The sequence below is a fragment of the Ptychodera flava genome, chromosome 2 (genome assembly GCF_041260155.1).
Source record: "Ptychodera flava strain L36383 chromosome 2, AS_Pfla_20210202, whole genome shotgun sequence".
Lineage (NCBI taxonomy): Eukaryota > Metazoa > Hemichordata > Enteropneusta > Ptychoderidae > Ptychodera > Ptychodera flava.
The window spans coordinates 22683996-22704688 of record NC_091929.1 but is presented as its reverse complement, the minus strand read 5'-3'; the positions used below and the strand labels follow the sequence as shown (position 1 = coordinate 22704688).

The following is a 20693-nucleotide window of genomic DNA, read 5'->3' as shown; positions in this document are numbered from 1 at the left end:
TTGAATATTCTCTATGATATCATACCAGTATATTGATGATGCAAATAAAGCAATCTGATTTGTCAAAAGGTGAAAAACAACACTGCTATATTAGTACCTCCGATATACATGTAGCACAGTATGAACTTGCGCAAGCTGTCACTCAGCTAGAGAAAAATTCCTTTATATTGACGTTTCACGCCTGAGTTTCAGTATACTGTTATGATAATAATAATATACCCCGATGTTTTGATCTGTTCTCTCCACTTGGCACTTGTTATCGCTTGTTCATGTGTCTCGAACTGGTCAGGATCTCATCATGGTTTAATCTTCGATGGGTGTGAGTCCGACACCAATACTTGAATTTTGTCAAAGTTGCATGTGATGCCGCTGTTACAGCCTCCAGCCTTAGTTATTGATACGTCTCTTCAAGTGTTCATTGTAAGCCTGTTGTGTATTTTTCTTTCATGCGTTATTTCCAAAAGTGTAATCTAAACTTTTGGATGACTATCTATATTTGCACATTTATGAGAGAACAACAATGTCATTGCAAATGTCCCTGTCCCATTGAAGACCTTCAGTGTTACTTGTCAAAATAAACCCATGGTGTTTGAATGTTGGTTTTGCAGCCATGGGCATGGGAAGCTAGGGAATTTCTGCGCAAGAAGCTGGTTGGTAAAGAAGTCTTCTTCCATGTGGAATACAGAGTACCTGGAAGTGGTCGGGAATACGGATGTGTTTATATCGAGAGTAAGTTCAAAGATTTATTGATATCAACATGAATCAGAAATTTTGTCACATCTGAAGTACACTGGCTCCTGCCTCTGTTATAAGAACTGGGTTTTTCGGCCGGGGGGCTCTACTACTAGCTTTGTGATGCAACTTGATCCATTAGAATTATGGAGATTGGAAAGATTGTTCCGTGTGGGTCCAGTATTTTTCAGTCATGATGAATATTTTGGGGTCAAAGGTGATCATACCCATGTCATGTTGTTTCTCTGCAGGCCCTTCCGGTGAAAATGTGACCGAGTCTATTGTTGCTGAAGGTCTGGTTGAAGTGAGACGCGGTGGAATCAAAGCTAATGAGTAAGTTGTCAATTTTTGTTAAACTGTTAACCCCTATTTCCCAGTTGACAGATCCACATTCCATGTTGGTTTTAAGGATTACTTTTATTGCATGTTCATTTAAATGCAATGTACTCCAGTCAACAAGTGAAAAAGATATTACCTGTTCATGAATTGTCATGTGCTTATATTGAGAAAAACACATGAATATAGCCGTTTGCCCACAACAATATTAACCCTTTCACCACCATGGTTTGTCCCAAATCCATTGTTTTCTATGGTAAAGTTGGACCTGTACACAGGGAACTGGGGGGGGGTGAAAGGGTTAAGAGGAAGTGCTTTATTCATGGCATGTTTCCACTCCTGTGCTGTGGGCCAAACACCATTCTCTTGACAAAGCAAGAATAAAAATTAGGGGTCACTGTGCAAATTTTGGTTTATAAGAAGCAAATTATCCAACATGCACCAGTATTTGAAATTCAAAATGGCTGCCATCCCCGCGTGAACTCTATGGGAAAAACTTAAGTTTGTGATTTCCACAAAATTAAGATGGTGAAAATTTTACTTACTGTGATCTTCAAAATGAACCTCTAGACCTACCCAAACAAGCAGTAAACAAGAAAAGAATTGTAGAAATTTGAGTTTTAGTATCTGTTGCCAAGGGCATTCTACCTTAATCTTAGTCTGTACTATAAAGACAGGATCACACTTTTGAAGTCACACTTTACATGTATCTTCGTCCTGTGTCTTGACTTCACAGTGACCAACAACAGCGAATCATTGAGCTTGAAGAAGCAGCAAAGGGTGCTGGGAAGGGAAGATGGGCCAAAGAAGGCGGCGGTGGCCATTTGGTGAGGGACATCAAATGGACCATTGAAAGTCCCAGATACTTTGTAGATTCTCATCACCAGGAGCCCATCAGTGGTATGTCATGCTCTCACACCTCCACAATAATGGAATGATCAGAATACTAGGGAGAGTACAGCATCGTGTGTTTTGGTGACAATGTTGCACACAGTGTATAGAACCTGTATATCAATGTCAATTTTTTAATGTGTACATGTACCTTTTGTCTTGCTCATTTGTAAATTTTTCTGTCATCATGCGATAAAGCTAGCAGATTTTTTCATGTGGAATGTTTTGATGATAAACTTATTCTTCAGTGTGTTTCTACATGTACAGTACATGTATGTAAAAAATGACACTCAGAATGATAGACTATTGTCAAAATTGTGACTCATTTGCTCATTTTTGTTGCAGCTGTTGTTGAGTATGTCCGTGATGGCTGCACAATGAAAGTATTCCTTCTTCCCACATTTCATCAAGTTATGGTCATGCTGTCGGGAATCAAGGTAAAAAATTGAATTTCAGAAAAATATTAAACAACATGTGTACACTATCTTTATGCTTTGGTATATATATACTCTAAAACAGGTCACTAGTAAAACTGTTACCTTGGCTGGCGTGAACTCTCATCCAATAAGAATGACGCATTTATGTGACTGACACACTGATGTAATGTAATTGAACTTTATATTTCTTCTTTTGTATGTGTATATGTATTGGACCCTTTTGATATCTGCTTTTGCATTTATACATTGGCAAATGTACTCTATATCTTTCCCGTTTTGTGCAAATTAAAACTTGCATCATCCCTTCCAAGATTTGGTATTGTCCAGTATGTAACATATGTAGCAGAAGAATGGAAGAATCCATTTCGATGGATGATGGGTAAAAAGACTAATTTTGAAACAATTTTTGTTTCCATCAGTGCCCAATGTTTAAGTTGGAGAATGAGCAGCAGGTACCTGAGCCATACGCCGCAGAAGCTAAATTCTTCACTGAAAGTCGACTCCTTCAGCGGGATGTTAAGGTTATCCTGGAGGGAGTCTCTAATCAAAATTTCATCGGAAGTGTACTGCATCCGGTAAGTGAAAAAATATGAATATTTGATATTGAATTTACTTTTAAGAACAAGTCTTATTAGAATCCAGTGTTTTTACTAAGGTTGGGGAACACTGGTAAATGATTTCGAAACCCTGGTAACATTTCTGCTGTCCCCTAATCCGATTACATTGATAAGCCAAGGGGAACCCTGGTTAACCCTTTGAGTGCCAATTTTTGCCGCCTTCCGGTAAATGTTTTTCAGATTTTTCCCAAAATTTTGATCAAAATTGTAGCCGGTGAAAATTGATGTTCATTTGGTCCAAAATTACTTTAAAAATTAGGGAAAAATCATAAAAGTTAGTAAAATTTTGCACCAAATTTTGGTGGGAAAAACTTCAGCACTCTAAGGGTTGAATGACCGGGGAATACTGGTAACATTTACGTGCCTGCCACCTTCAACAAAAACACTAGAATCTCAATTTGTCCAACTGACAAAGGTGTTGCAACATTTGAAGATGACAATATCTTTAATTCAGCTTTGTTGGATGTAAAGGCAGACACTTTTTATAAGGCTCATTTCAAAATAAATGAAAGACTGATACAATGTAAATGAGTCATGTAAACAAAATATACTGCTGGCAGCAGAGATTGGGGCTATGACTTAAAAGCCCTTGCATCGTAGCACATAATATCTACACTGATTGTATTTATTGTCAAGTTGTTCAGTAATATGTACCAGTTTTTCAGTATGTTTATTTTTAACATTCAACCCAACCAGTTTTTACCGGCCATTTTCCATTCTGCGTTATACTTATCTATGAAGAGGGGTACATCTTCTGTGAAGTACGCTCCCACCCCCCACCCACCCCCCACTCCCATGGTCACATATTAATAACTTTCTGCAGTGTGTTTCACAAAATTTGAAGAATTTGTTCATTTTCTTTCACAGAATGGCAACATCGCAGAGTTGTTGGTGCGTGAAGGTTTTGCCCGCTGTGTTGACTGGAGCATGCCACTGGTCAGCCAGGGACCTGAAAAACTCAGAAGTGCAGAAAAGTGAGTTTAGCATGCAGTGCTCTCAGAGATGATCTGTTCAACAGTGACCTCTGACCCCTAACCATTTTCCCATGATTGCTAGCACTATGTATTTACAGAGCTGATATAAACCTGTTAGGCACCCACTCCTTGTTTAGTGTTATTGTAGATACCATGATATGATTGGCTCTCCTTTGGAATGAATCCCATAGTTTTAACCCTTAGCACCAAAGTCAATTTCTGTCACCTCTAGAAAATATACTCCTGTCAATTTTTTTTTCAGATTTTTGTCAAAATTTTTATAAGAAACTGTAGCCAAAATTGGTCCAAAATTATCAAAAAATTACAGAAAAATTCACAAAAATTGGTAAAAATGTTGCACTAAAATTTTGTTGGGAACAATTACAGCACTCAAAGGGATAATGATTGCATCAGTAAATGTTGTACACTATCAGCTTGTTAGTGAGTTATGTTTTTGCATTTGTTGGTATAGTCCAGCGGTGCAAGTTTGGCCATATACTCATTCACAAATGTTCTCTATTCCATTGTATTTTCCATCAAAGAGATCCTGTCCTATTGATAATGACATTTTTAGGTGGATTTTCCACAACCAGATCCACACAGAGTCATTGTACAATTCATCTGTTCTTTCCACACTGACAGATTTGCCAAGGAGAAGAAACTGCGCATGTGGAAGAACTACACCCCGAGTGGACAAGCTATCGAAATTCAAGACAAGAATTTCACTGGAAAGGTAACATAAACACTGTTATCCGCTTGTGCCGCAACACACTATGTTCAAAACTGAGTGCATTTGATGCTGCGAGAAATGTGCTGTAAAAGAAGAACACTGAAAAAAGTTAACAACAATCAAAATATGGTATAAAATTATGTATGCATTTGCCAAAGTAACTACATTCTAGCTACTTGTTTGAAGTATACAAGTGTTAAATAGCCAGGAATTAACAGTCCGTTTACATACCTTTTCTGTTTCAGGTTATGGAGATTGTCAACGCTGACGCCATGGTTATCAAAAACAACAACGGAGAGTTCCGGAAGATCACCCTGTCCAGTATCAGACCTCCAAGACTTGCAATGCCCGGTAAAGAAGATGAATCTGCAATCAAGGTAAACACGGAACAAATTATTCATAATTGTTCAACAATGACCGATTTACTGATTTTGATAAAAAAAAATGTGATTGTTTTACAGTACTGGGTGGACATTACATTTATATTTATTAATTTTCTAAAGCGCCTTTTCTATGTTAAAGATATTCAAAAACAGTGTGCAGATACAACAGTTTAAAATCCAAAGTTGAAAATAACCATGAAAATTCAGTGTAGAATCGAAGTTCTGAAACACTAGCAATTAAAAATCTTAGCAAGAACTTGCTTAAGATCGTACATACGTGTAGTTTATTTACACCATCCTTGATATTCGTAGTTATGTCTTTGTGAGTTTTGAGTGAGCAGGTTCTGTTGTATGTCTACCATAAAGACGTAACTCCAGGAGTGTACAGAGTCGGCTGGCTGCCAATACACGCTCCCTCAATTTCATGGTTTTCTTTCAAAACTTGTGAGCCTTGACATCTGTCATATTACAATGACCACATTGAATTGAATTGATTTTGAAAAAAGTGTTGCGTTTTTCAAAATTAAGAATGCTAAAAACACAGTAAATTTAGTGCTTTCATTATTATTGAGTTTTTGAGTGAGACTGAAATAGAGGCAGCTTGATGATGTGTATTCTGGAAAAGATTACTACAGAGTTTTGTTCAAATTTTTCTATGGCCAGAGCATAAAATTGTGCCAAGTGTATGCTAGGAAATGACATTGAGATATCTTGCATCCATTAACCCTTTGAGTGCTGTAATTTTCCACCAAAATGTTACTGCAACATTTTACCATTTTTTATGATTTTTCTGTAAATTTTTTGATAATTTTTGACCAAATAAGTATCATAGTTCATTGGCTGCAATTTTTTCTCAAAATTTTGGCAAAAATCTGAAAAAAATTGACTTTTGCATATGTTATAAAGGCGACAAAAATGACTTTGGTGCTCAAAGGGTTAATCATGTCGAAATAAACACAAGCCTTATTTCCTGTATTTGCCCCATTTGTAGGAAAACCGGCGCATTCGTCCATTGTATGACGTACCGTATATGTTTGATGCACGAGAATTCATGCGTAAGAAGCTGATCGGCAAAAAAGTCAATGTGTCGATTGACTACATCAAACCAGCAGAGAGTGGCTACCCTGAAAAGACATGCGCCACGGTCACCATTTCAAACATGTAAGTCGAAGAAATTGCACCAACCAAATAAATACTGTCTTCAAAAGGTGTTTTCTCATCCTGTAAGGTAAAATGTGCCTCGAAATTGAAAGACTTTTTCTCAAACTTTCCTCAACAAAACTGTCAACCATACTCTTTACAAATCAAAAATATAACCAGGCTCCACTGTGCAAATCTTGGTACTTGAGAAACGAGTTACCTGACATTGGACAAGATCTGAAATTCAAAATGGCCGCCATAACAGGATTAATTGGGAAAAGTAATTTTTAGCTCCGCTGTCAGCGACGCGGAGCTTATCAAATAGGTTGATTTTCCGTCGTCGTCCGTCAACAATTGCCTTCTCCTCTGAAACTGCAAGTCCAATTGCTTTGAAATTTTATATGCAGCTCACTTTGGGTGACCTCACTTAAGTTTGTTCAAATCGTGGTGAAATTTGCATATTTGTATTTTTGGGGCATTTTTTGGTGTTTTTGGTAAAAAAATCTTCTTCTCTGAAACCACTTGTCCGATTGCTTTGAAATTTGATATGCAGTTTACTTAGGGTGACTTCAGTCAGATTTGTTCAAATCGTGGTGAAATTTGCATATTTGTATTTTTAAGGCAATTTTTGTCATTTTTGGTTAAAAAATCTTTAAAAATCTCCTTCTTCAAAACTACCTGTCAGATAGCTTTGATATTTGGTACATATGTTCCTAGGGATGATCTATTTCAGATTTGTTCAAATTGTGCAGAAATATGCAAATTTGCATTTTTAAGGCAATTTTTGCGATTTTTGGTCAAAAAATGTATTTCTCAAAAAGTACTGGTCTGATAGTTTTGAAATTTGTATACTGGTTCTAGAGATGAACTAAGTAATATATATTGAATTTCTGATGAAATCTGTAATTTTGTATTTTTGGGGCAATTTTTGCCATTTTGGTCAAAAATGTGTATTTCCAAAAGTACTCATCTGATAGCTTTGAAACTTGGTATACAGGTTCCTACAGATAAACCAAATGATATTTATTGAAATTATGATGAAATCTGCAATTTTGTAATTTTGGGGCAATTTTGCCAATTTTGGTCAAAAAATGTGTTTCTCAAAAAGACTTGTCTGATAGCTTTGAAATTGGTATACAGGTTTCTACAGATGAGCTAAGTAATATATATTGAATTTCTGATGAAATCTGTAATTTTGTATTTTTGGGGCAATTTTTGCCATTTTTGGTCAAAAAATGTGTATTTCCAAACTACTCATCTGATAGCTTTGAAATTTGGTATATAGGTTTCTATAGATGAACTAAATAATATTTATTGAAATTATGATGAAATCTGCAATTTTGAATTTTTTGGTCAATTTTTTCCATTTTGGTTAAAAAATGTGTTTCTCAAAAAGTACTGGTCTAACAGCTTTGAAAAGTGGTATACAGGTTCCTACAGATGAACCAATGATATTTATTGAAATTATGATGAAATCTGCAAATTTTATTTTTGGGGCAATTGTTGCCATTTTTGGTCAGAAAATTTTATTCTCCAAAAACTACTCATCAGATAGCTTGGTTGACATGTTCTTAGGGATGATCCGATGTGATATATTCAAAGTACGATGAATTCTTCTGTTGTGTATTTTTGCAGCTATTTTAGCCACTTTTTTCTGGCCACTGCATTGAGCTATCAAAGATTTCCACCTTCTTCATCAACATGTGTCAAAAATAGTTATTCTCTACATAAACACAGCGGAGCTATATCAGCCGCTAGGTCGCTTGTTTGATTTTCACAAAACTAAGATGATTAAAACATCATGTATCCAAAAAACTTCAAAATGAGCCCACAGAAGCGGTTGACCAGAAAATAAAAGTAAAAATTTGAGAGTCTCAAAGATCTGTCACCAAGGCGCATCCAACCTTAATTTGTGAAAACTCCATTTCAGCAGTCTTCCATTCCCCACGGTCTTTTACAATCATATCATGGAAGATTCATACAGTTTTCAAATTTGCAGTATTTAAGGCAGCCAAGTGTACTCACTTCTATGTTCCCTTGGCGTTCACAACTGCATACAGTAAAAAACAATAGTTTCAAAAAATGTCTACTGCATCCTTTAGTGTGCAGGAGATGTGAAACTGTTCTTGACAACCAAATCTACAATTATCTGACTTTCTCCAATTAGCATCTTTAGACTGCTGTCTTTGATGATGGTAATCTGTGTATACATATACACGTACCATACTGGACACTGAAACAGTAACTGATGATGTTGATGTTTTGGTTAGAATTTTGGGAAAGTGGTTAATACACAGAAAATTAACCACTTTCCCAAAATTCTAACCAAAGCATCAACATAAACAACACCTATTTCTTCAGTTACTGTTTCAGTGTCCAGTATGAAACATGTATATGTATAGTACAGACCATTTATTCAGACTTTGTCCCCAGGGGGTAGTAAAAAATATTTCCTAATAGAAGCTGCAGCTTCAGTTTGGAATTTTACGCTGCACACCATGTATTCAGACAACATAAACAACAAATCTGCTCTCAATTAATTTATTATATCTCCGGAAACAGACTTCAGTGTGATTTTACAATTTTGCAGCGGTATTCAGTTTCTTTGCAACAGTATGATGGATTAGATAATAATCTAATTTTGCATTTACTGTGTTAGTCATCCGCTCACTTTCTGAAGCTATCTGAAGTGTGTGAGCTATAGTATTTATCTATGTAGTCAGCACAGTTATGAATGTGCATAGGTATCTGAATATATAGCATATGCTGAATACGTGTTGATGTACCGGAGAGTCAAATAGCTGGCTGAAATCATTGACTTTATCTTTTAGATCTTTTTAGAGAGTTTGTGATTTCAGCAAATGATGTGTATGGTAATGTAGAGGATACTCCAGTAAATTATAGCTCAGCTTCTAAACTATTTTGTGAGAGCATGCTGCCTGTATGTGTGTGCAGTTACATAAGGTTCTGTAGATGTGATTCTTTGGTTCCTCACGAATTCACACACTCTCCATGACCTAATAAAAAATTGTGATCATATAAGAAAGAGCATAACGAAATTCTAACCAGTGAATTTGCCAAATTGTGTTTCCTTTTATGAAACAATTATATCTGAAATGTTTGTCTTTTTCCAGAAATGTAGCTGAAGCTTTAGTCAGCAAAGGTTTTGTTACAGTACTGCGTCATCGGGCTGACGACGACCAGCGTTCAGCACACTACGATGAACTCTTGGCTGCTGAAAACCGAGCCCTGAAGAACGGGAAAGGGCTGCACAGCAAAAAGGAACCTTCAATTCACAGGGTAGCTGATCTATCAGGGGTGAGTATTCTAGTAGCCTAACATTTGTTACCGCATGTTTCATCGCTTACAACTATAGTGAATATTCTATTAATTTATTTATTTAATTTATTTATTTATTTATTTATTTATTTATTTGGTAGACTAACGGGCATAAAGCCCATTTACAGGCACCTTGGAAATATATTAAACTTAACATATGAAAAAGGAAAGCTATACGCAAAAAATAGAAAATGACATCACAATCATAACTAACACAAAGTTAAAAACAACAATCAAGGAATCTAATAAAAACATGCTCCCTGCAGCGCATGCCGAAAGGTGGAAGTAGAACTAAGTAAATTAATATTTAGATGATCTTTTAAAATTCCATTGATAGTATTTAAACATCTAAAAATTGGAGAGTGTTTCCTGAGATTAATTCTAGAGGCACTGATGTAGCTATTATGCAGCTGTCTGCATGGTACTTTAAAAGGTATTTTGTACAAAATGGACGAGCAATTATAGTGTGCATTGACCAGTTTGAAAACAAAAGTGCCATCTAAAAATTTACGCCTCCTTACCAGTGGGGGAAGCTTAAACCTGGTACTGAGAGAATAATACTCTGCTGAAGTATATTGCAGATTTGATTTAAAGCATAAAAATTTAATAAACTTTTGCTGCACTCGTTCAATTTTATCAATTTGTGTTACTTGCCATGGAGACCATATAACACTGCAGTATTCTAGGTGGCTTCTCACGTGGCTCACATACAAAGACCTCAGAGTAGAAATATTTGAAAAATTGGCGCATACGGTTAATAAATTCAACTATTGATATGTTTTCCCGTTAATTTTGGTCTCTTTGTGAAATACTGAAATACGTTTTCTGTGTCTACTCCTCAAATCATGTTAGGGTAGAATGTATCGGGGACAGATATTCAGACTCCAAAACTTGACATTACTGTTTCGATGTAGCACTTGTGGGGACACATTTTGAAACTCATGGAGTAACTGATATATAAAATTTCAGCAACTATTAAAAATTTTGAGACAAGAAAATCGCGGTTGATTATAAAATAAAAGTAAAAATGTGAGAGTCTTAAAGATCTGTCACCAAGGCGCATTCAACCTTCTTGTTAAAACTCCATTTTAACACTCTTCCATTCCCCACTGTCTTGTACAATCACATCATGGAAGATTCGTACAGTTTGCAAATTTGCAGTATTTAAGGCAGCCAAGTGTACTCACTTCTATGTTCCCTTGGCGTTCACAACTGCATACAGTAAAAAACAATAGTTTCAAAAAATGTCTACTGCATCCTTTAGTGTGCAGGAGATGTGAAACTGTTCTGAACAATCTATTCCACAATTATCTAACCTTCTTTCATTATCATATTTAAACTGCTGTCTTTGATAACGGTAATGTATGTCAGAAAATTAACCACTTTCCCAAAATTCTAACCAAGAGATTAACATCAACATCAACAACACCTATTTCTTCAGTTACTGTTTCAGTGTCCGGTATGGTACATGTATATGTATAGTACAGACCATGTATTCAGACTTTGTCCCCAGTGGGTAGTAAAAAATATTTCCCAATAGAAGCCGTGGCTTCAACAGTACACACCATGTACTGTATTCAGACAACATAAACAACAGAGCTGCTCTCAATAAATTAATTACAACTCCCAGAAACAGACTTCAGTGTGATTTTTAAACCAACCGTGGCAGTGGTATTCAGTTTCTTTGCAACATCATAAAGTTCATTGTTAAGATTGAAAATAAGCCGATTTCACATTTCCTTTGTAAGTCGTCCGTTCACTTTCTGAAATTATCTGAAGTGTGTGAGCAACAGTATTAATTTATATAGTCCGTCCCAGTATGATCGTACATTGGTATTCCAATGTATAGCACACACTGAATATGTGTTATTTTTGGTCTCTTTGTGAAATACTGAAATACATTTTCTGTGTCTACTCCTCAAATCATGTTAGGGTAGAATGCATCGGGGACAGATATTCAGACTCCAAAACTTGACATTACTGTTTTGATGTAGCACTTGTGGGGACTCATTTTGAAACTCATGGAGTAACTGATAAATAAAATTTCAGCAACTATTAAAAATTTTGAGACAAAAATCAGACTATAGCAAAACAAGTGCTGCTGCATATCTGGGCTATGCTGTTTGTGATCACTGTCAGATGTAGATTTAATGGGAATAATCGTGTTTTGTTTAAATTTGTTTTTGAAAAATCTCATAAACACTTGCAGGAGGCACAGAAAGCCAAACAGTTTCTTCCATTTCTGCAACGTGCTGGTCGTAGCGTTGGTATTGTAGAGTTTGTAGCCAGTGGATCAAGATTGCGTCTGTATCTTCCCAAGGAAACCTGCCTCATCACCTTCCTTCTTGCTGGTGAGTACAAATCTGTGCCTTGTAAACCCCTTTTCATCTGCATTGAGTGGTATAGACCAATTGTTTTCAGTCATGTGGTGGACCTTCATACTTAGGAAAAGGGGAGTCGGGGTAAGGTTGGAGTGATAAAGCATGTACCAATGGTTGTGCAAGGTGTGATTGAGTGAGTTCTAATCTATGCCCAAACAATTTGTAAACCCCTTTCGTTCACACTGAATGGTATTGACCATTTGTTTTTGGTCATGTTGTGGGCCTTCACACTTAGGGAAGGAGGGGGAGATGAGGGTGATAAAGCAAATACCAATGGTTGTTCGAGGTGTAAAGGAGTGAGTAAACCTATGTCCTAACCATATCTGGTGATTTGTAAACCCCTTCATTTTTCACTGAATTGTAATTGACCAATTGTTTTTGGTCATGTGGTGGACCTTCAAACTTAGAAATAGGGGGTTAGGGTCAGAGTGATAAAGCATGTACCAATAATTGTGCAAGGCTGTGCATCATTCAGTTTTTTTCCACCAAGCAGTAGAGTATGGTACTGGCTATACAATTAGGGTAGTGTGCGCCTCAAAAATGAAAGACTCAGCTCAAGAAAATCAGCGTTCCTTGAAATTCTAACCTTGCGGTGTACATCTTGCAGGTATTAGCTGTCCACGCATGGCACGTACTGGCCCCGGTGGTCCCGGAGAAAGTGAACCGTACTCGGAAGAGGCCTTACAGTACACCAAGGAACTCTGCCTGCAAAGAGAGGCTAGTGAACAATTTTGATTGGTCGCATGGAAAACTTTGAATATGTCCAGCTTTTCGTGTCAGTTTCCTGCCAATAAGAATGATGTATTTGTAACATTTGTTTTTCCATAATTAGTGATTGCATGTACTTGCCTGTATGGTTAGCAGATCTTGAATTTTGATGATAGATCAACTCCAAGACTGTCTTTAACCCTTTGAGTGCCAAAGTCAATTTTTGTGGCCTACATAAAATCTAACCTAGACAATTTTTTTTCAGATCCAGATTCAGATATTCTCCAAAATTTTGACAAAAAACTGTAGCCTATGAAAGGTGCAGATCATTTGGTCCAAAATTATCAGATTAATCACAGAAAACTTCATAAAACTAAAATTTTGGTGGGAAAAATTACAGCACTCGAAGGGTTAATAAAAACTAAAAACTATCTTCCTGTAAATGTATAGGTTGAAGTGGAGGTTGAAGCAATAGACAAAGCAGGTAACTTCATCGGCTGGCTGTTTGTAGATGGTGTCAATCTGTCTGTGGCACTAGTGGATGAGGGATTGTCCACGGTGCATTTCACTGCAGATAGAAGTCAATATGCCAGCCAACTACACATTGTGGAAGACAAGGCCAAGAATAATAAAATCAAAGTAAGTAGATGTTTGAGATTTTAATTCTAGTGTATATGATTGATGCGTAGCTGATAAATGATATTCTTTAGTGGTTTAGCTACGATGTTGGGGCGTACTCTAAAACTCAGGTTATATTTTACTGTCCCTTCTATGACAATATTGGCACAATAAAAACCCTCAAAGAACCATCTTCCAATGGGCATAGCCTGGCTAGGTCAGCATGGTAGTGTCTCCCTGACCATGTTGACTATGTGAACATTGTATTTTATCAACAATGTGAAAATCATGTTGACCAATCAGAAGAGGGGATGAAACTAATACTATGGTGGCTATAGGTTCAGCAAAGCAAGGGACTTGCCAAGACCAGTTCCGCTCGTGATAGAGACATCACTATGATATAAAGTCAAGTTTGTTGCCCTTCTTTGATGAATCAGTTGTCAATCAAACCTTTAATAAATAAAATACTAGCAATACCTACCTCCAGGTCACTTGTAAGAGTTATGGAAATTGCCATTTTGAAGTTAACTGCCCGGCAGTAAGGAATGCCAAGTTTGACTATTCACAGCTTGATGGCACACATCAATGGCATGGTTCATTGACCTGAGCTGCCGAAATAAGTTTTGAGGGAAGGGTCCCTGACCAAATAAACGCTATTTTTCAAGTGAAATGCAATACAATTATCGCAAAAACTCTTGGTCATGTTTACTTAGTTACTGTTTGTGATAAAAAAAACACTGCTCATTCATTCAGCTCAAAAAACTGGATTTCTGTTAAGATAAAGCTGATATTATTTTCTCTTTTCCAGATATGGGAAAAATATGAAGAACCCCAGAACGTGGTGGTTGTTGAAGAAACAGAACGCAAAACAAATTACAAAGCAGTAGTGATCACAGAGGTGTTGAGTGAATGTAATTTCTATGCACAGCACGCTGACACCGGTGAGTAGTAGGATAAGTCATTACGATGTGTTGTCCTGAAGTTGGCAAGCCTCTGCAAATTTGCATATATCCAAAACGTGCATATGTCCAAATTTTCATGTATCAAAATTAACATATATGTAGATTCACATACATCAAAATTTGCATAAGTTCCATATATTTGCATATGCACAAATTTTATGTAAATATGCTTCCACCGTATATGGTAAAATATTTCTTCAGTGCAGACTGACTGGGGCAGTTCTCTTTTTGCTCCTTATAATGTAGCATTCATATTTGTCCGTCAAAAAGAGCCTCTGTAATGACATAGCCGTAGTGTCTCTGGAGGGATTTGCCATGTATGTGTTGTTACTGTGCAAGTAATTTCCATTGTATTTGTGTAACAAATAAGCATTTCAAGACCTTTCTCTGTTATTTTTTGACTGGATTTATTTCACTTCACTTTCATTGAAAAGAATATTACACTGTGTTGGACATTTTTCCTGGCTCACAATGGAAATGTTTTGATGCACAAAAGAGCTAATTTCCTAAAATTCTATGATAAATTCTCTTAACCATCATGACTCAAAATGGATATCATTGGAGAATTATCTGTTAGGAGTGTAATTTAACATGCACAGTGTAGAGAACATACTATTTTGGCCCCGTGGTAGCAATAAATTAGTTCAGATTATTCAAAAATTTATCATGTATAACGCTGTTTGCAATTACAGGTTTGTTACTAAATATAGCTGCATGCACATGCAACATTGGACACTGTTTCTTGAAGCGCCAACAAAAATCTGATAAGTGTAGCATGCATGGTTGTATTTGCAGCTTGCAGTCTGAGCCGATAATATCTTGTAGAGTTCATTGCTAGCAGTTGTCTATTAAGTTGTATTTTCATCATTCTTGAATGAGTAATTTCCAAAAATATTTATTTTTGCATATCAATGAGCGTACCATGAATCTTATGAAATGAGTGGCTATGAGAGGCTATGAAAGAGGCAGGATTCAAAGTGGGTGTATTCCTACCATGGATAAGAAAACTTATGGGGGAAAAGAACAACCTAACGTTGGTGAATAACTGGGGTCTGATTAAAAAGACACACACTCTGCAAGTCTTCAATATTGACATTTTTCACTGCAGGTCCACAACTTGAGAAGTTGATGGAACAGCTGCACGGTGAATTCAGTGCCAATCCACCGCTGCCTGGTTCATACACTCCAAAGAAAGGCGACCTCTGTGCTGCTAAGTTTTCAGATGGCCACTGGTACAGAGCGTCGGTTGACAAAGTGGAACCCAAACGAGTCCATGTTCTGTACATCGACTATGGAAATGTGAGTGACGCGTTTGACACATTTCTGCAGGGATGTTTTCCTGAAAAATAACAACTGCTGTAAAAATGAAAGTTATTATCTTTTGGGTTGACGGTGTCAACAAATCTGACCTTCAGATCAAATTTTAATATAGGCAGCATTATCTTTGTAAAGTGGTGAGAAAAGTGAACATATTTTCATGAAAAGTTTGTCATATTTTCAAGTTTTAAAAATAGTCTGGTGATGCCTGATTGGCACATATATGTATTCATATGCAAAATACATTAATTAGCCTTGTTTGAATATGCAAATCAACTTATGATGAGTCATTATCAATGGAGCATACTCACTGGCCTAAAACCATGCCCTGTATATGGTATTGATGTATGTTACTGACAGTTTTATCACAATTTTGTTTTTTTCAGAGTGAGTATGTAGACCTTACAGAAGTTGCCACCTTACCAGCATCCTACCATAGTCTACCAGCTCAAGCTCACAAGTATGCCCCAGCCTGCGTTACTGTACCAAACGATGTGAGTATTTGCTTTGATTTTCCCAACTTGTACATAATTCAGAGAATGCAACTGATCTAATGCCTTTTGCTTTCCATGATGCTGTGTGTGATAAGTTGCAACTGTGTACTGAGTAGCTAATGTATGAATCCTTCACTGGTGATGTTCTACACAGTAATGCTGTCTGTAGCACTGTCTCTCCCTGCCTGTTTGCCTCTTCCCTCAGTGTCTGTTCATGCCAGTGGCTGCTTAATTTTGTCCGGCCATACACACACAATCTGTGTAAGATTGCACATATACCTCACTTAACGACACCTTGATACAAGGTCTCCTCAAATTCAGCTGTATTACCTCCCATTTGAATGTTAATATTCATCCCAATTATCGGTCAAAATCTGCCAGTAACCTCTAACATGTCTGTTTCCAGTCTAGCTCACCCTTGTGTCATCGAAGTATGTCACACATGACACACATCTTCCACACACAAAGCTCTCTTTTTAAAACCATCTTGGTAATTAATCTTTATTGCACAAGTCAGTTATAATGGTGAGAATCTTGAAACTAGGTATTCATTTAGAGCTCATAAAAAGTAGTTCATACTCCATATACAATCAACTACATGAACAGCGGAAGGGAATATGGGAATAGCGCCCTCAACATCAATTAACAACACACCTCTTGTTTATTCCCATTTCAGCCTGAAGCCCAATTGGAGGCCATCGAGGGCTTCAAGAGGGAAGCACTGAACAACAACTTCCTGCTGAATGTGGAATATCGTGTCGGAGGGCTGGAATACGTGTCCCTTCAGAAGGCGGAAAAGAAGGAAGATGTCATACAGGGTCTGATAGCCGAGGGTTTGCTCATGGCTGAAAAACGCCGTGAAAAGCGTCTGCAACCACTGGTGACCGAGTACAAGAAGAGCCAAGACCAAGCACGCAAAGCTAGGGTAAGGGAAAAAAGTCCTCTTAGAATCTCTGCCTACATTTTCCTGCCAGACTGTAAAAAAGGAGTGCTTTGTAAATTTCTTTAAGTAACTCAGCAGCTTTGATGTGTGTCAACTTTGTAAAAACAAAAAGTTCTGAGTAATTTGTCTGGAGAGGGAGTCCACTCGGCCCGTGCTATTCCACCTCTTTGGATCATTCTTGCTGAGTTTGTGCCTCATAGATATGGACCGAACACATGGTGACAGCTTCTATACTATGTATCTGAAAGTTTATCTCAACTTTTACACATCAAATTGCAAAATCACTTACCTTGATTACAATATCAGTGTTATCCCATAAACCAATGAAAATGTTTGAACACACATCTGATCTCGCTAGAATTTTCAGGTACTATTAAGTATATATGAATTCACTATGGCACCTGAGTTCCTGCCACTCAAGTTGTGAAATTATCTTTTGGAAGATCAACTGAGCAGTTGAACTTGAATTCTAGAGCTATCACTCGAATCAACTGCCTCTATTCTCTTTTCTTTTCACAGTTAAATTTATGGCGATACGGTGACTTCACCGAAGACGACGCCAAGGAATTCGGTTACCAGAACTAAAGAAGCCATCACCCCTAGCCTGCATTAACCAATTGACAAAAAAGCATCTAGTTCAAAACTTTATCTACTTGTCGACTCCAAACATAGCTGAAAAGAAAAAAGTATTAACTAATTATGAAGATTGTGTCTAGTCAATGAATTTTATCTATTTGAAGAAAAGAGAGAAAACCTTAAAAAGAGTCTATTGTTTATCTATGATGTGTTTCAGCATCTACATATCAAATACCAGGCATTACTCTAGCCAGTAAAGAGGACGAGGAAGTTTCTAAGCGGACAGAATCAGGGGAAAATGTTAATTTTAGAGAGATATAGTGATATGAATTCTGTCAGCAGTGCAATACTTAATTACTGAATACTCTGAAAAAAATATATGAATACCATGGAAATGTATTCTGTTATGCAAATTTCTCATCTTGGTGGTTATAAATATATGTTAATGTATGCAAATTAATTTGCATATTCATGAAGAAGTAGCAAATTGAATTTTTCTGTCCAATCAGTGAGTTTGAAACTGATAATGTTTTAGTCTTGATGGACAAGAATCAAGTAAATATGCAATCTTTATTTTACAAAGATTGTAATGGATAATTATCGTGGTTTGTGAATCACAGAGATGAAAAGACGGAATTTCAAAAGAAGATTGATATTTCTTATCATAGGTCTTCTCTATCTAACTTTCTAACTAGGACATCTGAAAGATTTCCTGTAATTCATAATAATGCAATTCAGTTGAACGCAGCCTTAAATTTGCCAATGGAACCTCTTGCCAACATTCTCAAATTCAATGGCAGCTATTCTTGCCAATCTTAGGGAGTCCATCGGCAGATCTTACTGAAGCTAGGTAGTTCACTGTTTGCTACATTGTATTGAGACCCCTAGGCAGCACAAAAAATGCCACAAACTCATAAAGTGATTTTACATTTCCTTTGTTTTCAACTCAGTTCTTCATCTTGTCCTTTTTACTGGCTCTGATCACCTTGAACTCCAAATTCCTCCACAACATTCACACAGCCTTTCAAACCAACATTGGTACTTTTTCTTTTGGGTGAAACAAGACGCAGAATAAAAGTCAGCCATGTCACATAATGTACATATCCTGTGTTTCATATTTCAGTGGTGCCCAGTCAGAATGCGTCAGCTACACATTTTTTTCTGAAAAATAGTCTGTTGACCTGAAGTATTCTGAAACTGACAGAAAACTGTAACTTTTGTTTTGCTATGATGACTTGAGCTTCACCTTGCTAAAAATCTACAAACATTTGCAAGGCATATGCACAGTGTATGAAGTTAACGTCATTGAATCTGCAAGTAGGTACACTGTCATATTGCACTCAGTGTGATAAACACGCCAACAGATAGCAACGCATTTTCAGGGCGTCATCATGATATATGATTTGAGAAAATTAAAAATATATTTGTATATCAAGGACCAATAGATGATTAATGCAACGATTTGATTCCGAGGCAGGCTGTGTGAATTTGTACTACTTTGAAAGGCAGTCCCAACAATAAAAGATGTGCTATGAATTTGAAACACTGGTTGTCTTAGTTGCCGTGTCAATTTCTTAACAAGTCTCAGAATTGCTTTACTTTAGTCGATTTTTTTTTCGTCGTTTCTAACGATATCTCTAGTTTGTCAGAACTTTTTTGTGAGCGATCAGCAAGTGAAAGTACACAATTCTTAAGCGGTGGATGGATTGACAGTGTAGCATAGACAGAAACAAGGACTGACACGATGAATATGGAGCCAACCCTAGAGTTTTGAGATGAAAAGTTATGTTTGTACGGCCTGAGCTTTGATGCGGAACACTTTGCAAAGATCAGAGTTTCACGAATCAAAGTGAAGATTGAGGTTTATAATGGCCGTGAAATTCTGCTGTAAACGTACATGCCAATGGGGCGGACATTTCTGCAAAAACGCCACTGAGGGCGCAATTTTCATCAGCACAATTTTGATTCCTACACACTAATACCAACACCTGTCAATGGGATTTGTGCAACTAAAAGAAGAAGCTAGGAATATTCAACTCTGCTTCTCTGTTCAACTATGCGACATGAATCCGGTCTTGAGCCTGCTTTACAATAACGTAATCACCCGATGCGCATGCGTACTATGAAGGAAACGTATTATTGCAGATAATTTCAAAAGATGAATTCACTATTAGCAAAGTAAAAGTGACCATTCCGAGTAACACTTCTTCAAAGTGCGTTAGTCAAATGAGCTACTGCAGTTTGTATTTGTCAAATAGCTGCAAACAACATACATTTGGATGGAAATTACAGAGCCCGACACAGGCAGACAGACAGACCGGTGGAGGTGGGGGTGCAAACAAAAATGCGTCTTAATTTACCTCTATCTGCCGAAGCAAACTCTCTTGTGACAGCAAGAACTAGATAAACATTTTCCATCAAGAGTAAGCGGGGTAACCCCGATTTCGGTGTCTTCACACATACAAGGAGTGAACACTGCAAATGGTATATGTGGGAAAACGTTTGTTAAAATTAGAGCATTCGCATTTTGACGACCCAAGTTCTACAATTAATCTTGACAAATAATTAATGGATGAATATATTGCCGCAAGTACAGCTATGCGATCTCAAACCCCATGCCAAATTCAATTATAATGTTCAAGCTACTGGTACCCTTTAACACAACTGAAGGCACATATGATACATGGAATACAAGTAACGACCCATAATTCAAACAGAAACGTTGGATTTGAACTTGATTAATCGGCGAACAGAAGGAACGAGTCTACCATTACTTCCTTCACGAAGACAAAGCTATTTCAGATTTCTGAAGGTCAAGTTCGTCATTGAGACTGATACACGAGATTGTATGTTAGGGAAATGACACCATTCATCAACCTAAATGTGAGTCATATCTAGGTTCGCTTTAACTTTTTAAACATCGAAATTTCAGGCCGACATTGAACACCGTCTCTCTTTAAAGAGCCCATCAAAGTCGGGGTATAATGTGAGCTGACATTGATATGCACAATTTCAATGGGCCAATTTGATACGCGATTTGTTCCGGTCAACGGACATCAAAAATAGACGGTTGTTGAAAATCTCGTTCGTCAGTCTCCAAGTATTTGCAGGGATC

The 20693-nt window shown here is 37.1% G+C and overlaps 1 protein-coding gene across 1 annotated transcript in view; it reads left to right on the top strand.

Moving 5' to 3' along the window:
• Positions 1-19121, top strand: part of LOC139117059 (staphylococcal nuclease domain-containing protein 1-like) — a 28654-nt gene extending 9533 nt beyond the window's left edge. The window contains exons 3-20 of the mRNA XM_070679896.1: positions 609-729; positions 984-1065; positions 1805-1968; positions 2305-2396; positions 2816-2971; positions 3881-3987; positions 4630-4720; positions 4963-5094; positions 6092-6261; positions 9375-9558; positions 11789-11930; positions 12568-12677; positions 13119-13307; positions 14095-14227; positions 15357-15547; positions 15952-16059; positions 16736-16984; positions 17522-19121. Of these exons, the coding sequence (XP_070535997.1) occupies positions 609-729; positions 984-1065; positions 1805-1968; positions 2305-2396; positions 2816-2971; positions 3881-3987; positions 4630-4720; positions 4963-5094; positions 6092-6261; positions 9375-9558; positions 11789-11930; positions 12568-12677; positions 13119-13307; positions 14095-14227; positions 15357-15547; positions 15952-16059; positions 16736-16984; positions 17522-17587 (2487 nt within the window). The 3' untranslated portion in view covers positions 17588-19121. The remainder of the gene's footprint in view (positions 1-608; positions 730-983; positions 1066-1804; positions 1969-2304; positions 2397-2815; positions 2972-3880; positions 3988-4629; positions 4721-4962; positions 5095-6091; positions 6262-9374; positions 9559-11788; positions 11931-12567; positions 12678-13118; positions 13308-14094; positions 14228-15356; positions 15548-15951; positions 16060-16735; positions 16985-17521) is intronic.
• Positions 19122-20693: the final 1572 nt, after the last annotated feature.